Source organism: Castanea sativa, chromosome 11 (genome assembly GCF_040712315.1).
Source record: "Castanea sativa cultivar Marrone di Chiusa Pesio chromosome 11, ASM4071231v1".
NCBI classification, from domain to species: domain Eukaryota; kingdom Viridiplantae; phylum Streptophyta; class Magnoliopsida; order Fagales; family Fagaceae; genus Castanea; species Castanea sativa.
The window spans coordinates 5,789,647-5,794,903 of NC_134023.1; the positions used below are offsets into that span (position 1 = coordinate 5,789,647).

The 5,257-nt window shown below is 34.7% G+C and overlaps 1 protein-coding gene across 1 annotated transcript; it reads right to left on the minus strand.

The window, feature by feature from the left end:
- Positions 1–2,617: 2,617 nt before the first annotated feature.
- LOC142615218 (wall-associated receptor kinase-like 2) lies at positions 2,618–5,257 on the minus strand. The gene is made up of 3 exons (XM_075787924.1): positions 5,118–5,257; positions 4,537–4,609; positions 2,618–3,862 (listed from the first exon to the last, which is right to left on the minus strand). The coding sequence occupies exons 1-3, from the start codon at positions 5,154–5,156 to the stop codon at positions 2,790–2,792; spliced, it is 1,185 nt and encodes a 394-aa protein (XP_075644039.1). The 5' UTR covers positions 5,157–5,257; the 3' UTR covers positions 2,618–2,789.

A 5,257-nucleotide genomic window follows, 5' to 3' on the forward strand; every position in this document is an offset into this window, starting at 1 on the left:
GAGCTGAATGCTACTTTTGCTTAGTGGGTCAACGAAATGAGTTTGTTTTATGGATTTTGTTTGATGCTATATTAGAATGAGCTTCTCCAGGTTCCAGTTAAGGCATTTTTTTTTGTCCAATTCTATCTCTAGATTGAGACATTTACGTTTGTATTTTGCCTATTATTTTAGGCAATAGTATCCAGGCATCAAATAGTTGATATTGACTATTTTTACCTGGGTTTGGAAACATGATGTCCAAAAAGGGGATACAGTGATTGATGCCACTTTTGGCAATGGTTATGATACTTTAGCAGTGGTCAATATACTTGATAATGAATTAGCCAGGGTTGTGTTTATGCAACGGATATTCAGAATGATGTTTAGAGAATACTTCTTCTTCGCTAGAAGAGTTGCTCAATCCAAACGAGGTGCACTTTTCTCACAGTTCCATTTATTTGTTTAACTTTATCTGCTAAGAAAAGCAGAAACTGTACAATTGTTATTTTTGCAATGTTGCCTACTAATTCTGGATAATGAAGCTTCTAAAGTAATCGATTTTCAGTTTTAACATATATGGATCTTTAGTTCTAAACTGAATTCCTTTTAGTTTTCTTTTTTTTGATACCAGGTCCGGAAGGTACAAAACACAGGAAGTCTTTAGCTAATACAGCTATTACAAAAGATTTGGTCCAACCAAAGAGAATGTATGGGGGACTTGATGCACGTCTTTGCTTTTGAGGTAATTTGAACAACAACTTGAGTTATAATAGTTCTATTCGTTCTGTTATAGAACAAGTAAATCAATTCTAAATGAGATTTGTACACATGCAATTTGTCTACAATATGTAGAGGTGGATCTCTTTTCCATAATATCCTTCTTATCTGCACAATTTTCTTCTACATTACTTTCTTAATTTTTTCTTCAAGTATACAGTACTAAATTTACATGTTGTTAGAGCTATAAGAGAATCAATCATGGCTTCAAATTGATCATCTTCCACCACCAATACCTTCTCAACATCTTCAGCAAAACTGACACAGTAAGCTCCACTTTTCTTGCTTTCTTAAGTCTCAAATCTAATGTTAGTGAAACTTGATAACAACTACATCCTTCAGAAGCATCAAATCGCAACCATACTTGGATTTGTAGATGGAGCTCTTATATTCCATGAAAAAATTGTTAGAGATGGCAGAGGATTGATAAATATTAACAGATAAAGAAATTCCAACATATCATCCATGGATTTCGAGATCTTAAACATTGCTCAATTTGAACAATTCCACTCTGTAACCCTCAGCTCTTTAATTAGTTGTTGGATAAAATTCAGCACAAAAGGAATGAGAAACACTTGAAAGGAGATTCACATCTATCTCAAGATTGACCTAGTATCAAGAAAAATGACGACTCAGTCAATGCCTATCTACAACATATGGAAAAGAGAGACAAACTAGCTGTTGTGTCAATTGAAATTGATGATGAAGAAATTCTTCACATTTTGTTAAAGGGACCTCCTAAAGAATATCTTCCTTTCTGCTCAGCCATGAGAACCAGAAATGAGCCAACCAATTTTGATGATCTTCATATAGTACTTATTTCTGAAGAGTATTCAATTAAGAATATTATGGAAGATGAACAAGAAAAGAATATCATGTCAATGAATTTTACTTCTAAGAAATTTCATTGCTTATGGTTGCCCAAGAGCAAGAGCACATACTCAACCACACAGCGTAACTCTTGGAGGAAGGTATGGCCACTTATTTCCAAGCAAACTTAGAAAAAAGATTTTATGTGGGAGCGGTTGAAGCATAGTGGCTGAGTTGTGTCATGTGCTGTGGATTATGTCCAAACCTTTCGAGAGGCCACCTCTTCATCAACCACAACTCCTGCAGGTCAATGCAATAGACTATGCTCTTCCTCCTATTTGTGTTTCCAAAGTTAATTTTGATGAGCTTACTGATAAATGGGGATGCTACTGAGTTTTGGTGTGGCAATTAGAGATACTGGAGCCCAGTTTATCTTTTGTTAGCCATCTGGTGGATGACTTGAAAAAAAAAAGTTGCAAAAGTTAAGTGTCAATTGGATGGTCACCTAAGTGTTGCAATAGGGATGTGGTCATATGTTAGCTTTAGATGCAAACAAATGCCACACAAGTAGGATTTGGCTGGAGGATACTCCTCCATGTTTCTAAAATTAATAGTGACTTTCTTGCAATAAAATTACTCTCTCTCTTTCAAAAGGAAAAAAAAAAAAAAAAACAAGGTTTTCCATCTTCTTGTCCCTAGTAGACTGAACTGCAGGCATAGTTTGGAGCACTTTCTTCAAAGTAATTGTCAGACAGAGAAATGTAATCGAATCTTCTCCAGCGTGAGATCTCTTTAGAACATATTTTGAGTATTGAGTTTTGCATCAGTAGAGTAGCATGGGCATGTGAACTAGAATTGGGTCACATGTCAATGAAATTATTGACAGACGTATCAATTCCGGCACTGATCACAACAAATTAGGGAGATCACCAGCAAACATCACCATGTCTCACAACAGTGAATTACAAATGTGTCAAGAGTGGCAAACAAATTATCCGGAAATGACCCATTTACCCCTTCCCCTACCATCCTCAATTATCATATTCTACAATTTCCTCGAACATTGGTTGCTTCTGTTCCATTTAAACCAATTTATACACAAATATCAAATAATATGATAAAGTTAACTTTACAAGCTTAGTAGACAGTAAAAAGAATTGGAAATGCCATCCACGTTGGGCTTCTAATGCCAACAATGAAAACTAAGTTAATTTTTCATAGACTTATGCTAATTGTGTTAGAGCTGAACCAATTTTGTTACTTAGTTTTGAGTTTTTTGACCTCACAAGTTGTAGTATCTGCCTAAGCTCTATCGTAACTTCTCTCATGCTTGGCCTCTCAACTCCCTTATTCTTGATGCATCTCAATGCAAACTCTGCAAATGCTTGAATATCTTCATTGCTTCCTTGGCTTAGCACCACATCAGCAACAATTTGTAATATGCAGTTCTCTTTCATTTTCAAAACAAAGTAATCTACCAAATTGTTGTGCCTTAAGAACATTTCTGTGGGATGATGACCTGTTAAAACTTCCACCAGTACAACCCCAAAGCTATAAACATCACACTTTTCCGTAACCTGCAGTGTTGCTTGATATTCAGGGTCTACATATCCATAAGTTCCCTCAATTGAACTACCTTGAAAAAAGTCTTCTCCAGGTGCAATTGAAACCGCAAAACCAAAATTTGATAGTTTTGCAGTCAAGAACTCATCCAAAAATATATTTGATGATTTGACATCCAAATGAACTATTGGCCTTAACCTGCCATAGTGCATGTAACAAAGAGCATAGGATGTCTCAGTGGCTATTCTTACACGGTCAAGCCAGGAGATCTGGCAAGGAATCTTGTTGCGTTGACCATGGAGATGATCAGAGAGAGTGCCATTGCGGATGAACTCTAGAACCAACATGGGAATTTCAGTTTCTAGGCAACAACCATAGAGCCTCACAACGTTCTTGTGGCTGATCAGTTGTTTTATTGTGACTTGTTGTAAGAAAAAATCTACCATCAGCTCAGTGGAACAATATATTGGAGGGCCTTTCACTTTAATAGCTACTTCCCGCTCATATAGCATTCCTTTGTAGACCGTTGCAATATCAGAGCCGAGGATTAGATTAGGATCATAGTTATTAGTAGCCTGTTGGATTTCCTTGGCAGAGAAAATCTTGATTGGCTCTGTATCTCTACCTTGGTTGCAAGTGATTTGCTTCTCTAGTAACATTGCTCCGTTTTGGATGAAGTATTCTTCTTTGGCCTCAAATACATGCCTTGCTTTCTCCATCCTGATACTCTTCTCTGCCCATATATAGCATTATTAAAAAAGTGAATATCACTTCATATATAGTTCTTTTCTACCAACAACTAACAGTATGACAAATTAAGGGGCAGGTAATCTCCAAAATAAGTTTAAGTGGGAAAAAACACTTTCCCCTCTTTATGTTTGGGATTGTTCTCAATTCCCTCATTTATCTTTGAAACCAACTAATTTCTCTCTCTATGTTTGGAAAATAAGCAAATACCCCAATTTGTTATTTTTTTAGTTAAATCTAATGAAATTTTTTGAAGATGTTATTAGTTGTACACCACAAGGAAGAGAAAAAGTTGAAGATTGAACTGTGCAAGAAAGTTTAATTAGTTGCAGACCAGCGTTATGTGCAAGAAAGTTTTTAGCTTAATGTATGGAATGAATATAATTGTGCTAGGATTTTTAGTCTTAGTTAATTCCATAACAAATTTTTTTTTTTGAGAAACAAACTAATTGCTAAACATTACAGAAATCACCATGTTTTGTTGGTTTGTTTTTTATTTTTTAATGTGTTTATCCATATAAACATAATGATTTGAATCTAGACCAAGTAAAAACCAAAATTAAATTGTGAATCTTGGTAGTTAAGTTGAAACTTTCAAACTATTTATCATTTTTTTTTTATTAATTTAGAATTAAAATACAAAACAAAATACTTTCTCACCTTTTATCATTCCCATCATGATACGCCAGGGACTCATAGCTGCAGCAAGAACTATGCAAAAATAATTCTTACCCTGTATCAACAAATAGTAGTAAGCACGTGTATTTTTATTTAACTAAAATCAGCTCCAAAACAAATGAGGACTAATCTTTGCTAATCATGACATTTTACCAAAAAAAAAAAACTATGGTTGACATGGTCTTTGTTGATGTTGCGCAAGGAAGTGTTAACTTAATGTATGGAATGAATATAATTTCTTTTTTTTAAATCATTTTTACAGTATATTTGGAATTAAAATACCTGAATAATTTTTCACCCTTTATCATCCCCAATATGGTATTCCGCACATATATCTTTAACTAAAATTACGTCCAAAAAATAAAAAGAGAACAAATCTCTGCTACTTATGATATATTTAGCCCTGAAAAGGGTGAAGATGGAATGAGTCAACAATTATATATGTACACGATGATAAGCAAATGGCTAAAATCCATTTTAAGTAGATGGTTATCTCTCCATAATTCATATCATTAGTATTGGAGCAGATTCAAATATGGAATCAAGAGAAAATTTTCAAGTACCTTTAGAAAAAGGCCACCAAAGTTTGACCAAATACTCATCGCGGTGTAATCCCAATCTTACCAATCGCCTAGAATTCGTAACAGATGCTGTTAGCTGTTTTGTTGCTGCTAGTACCAGAAAGCAAAGTTACAGCTTTTGG

Excerpts from the sequence above, each read along its gene's own strand:
- LOC142615218 (XM_075787924.1), bottom strand. The coding sequence starts at position 5,156 with ATGAGTATTTGGTCAAACTTTGGTGGCCTTTTTCTAAAG. Across the intron at positions 4,610-5,117 it reads TTGGTGGCCTTTTTCTAAAG|GGTAAGAATTATTTTTGCAT; the intron begins GTACTTGAAAAT and ends TTGTTGATACAG. Across the intron at positions 3,863-4,536 it reads CATGATGGGAATGATAAAAG|AGAAGAGTATCAGGATGGAG; the intron begins GTGAGAAAGTAT and ends ATATATGGGCAG.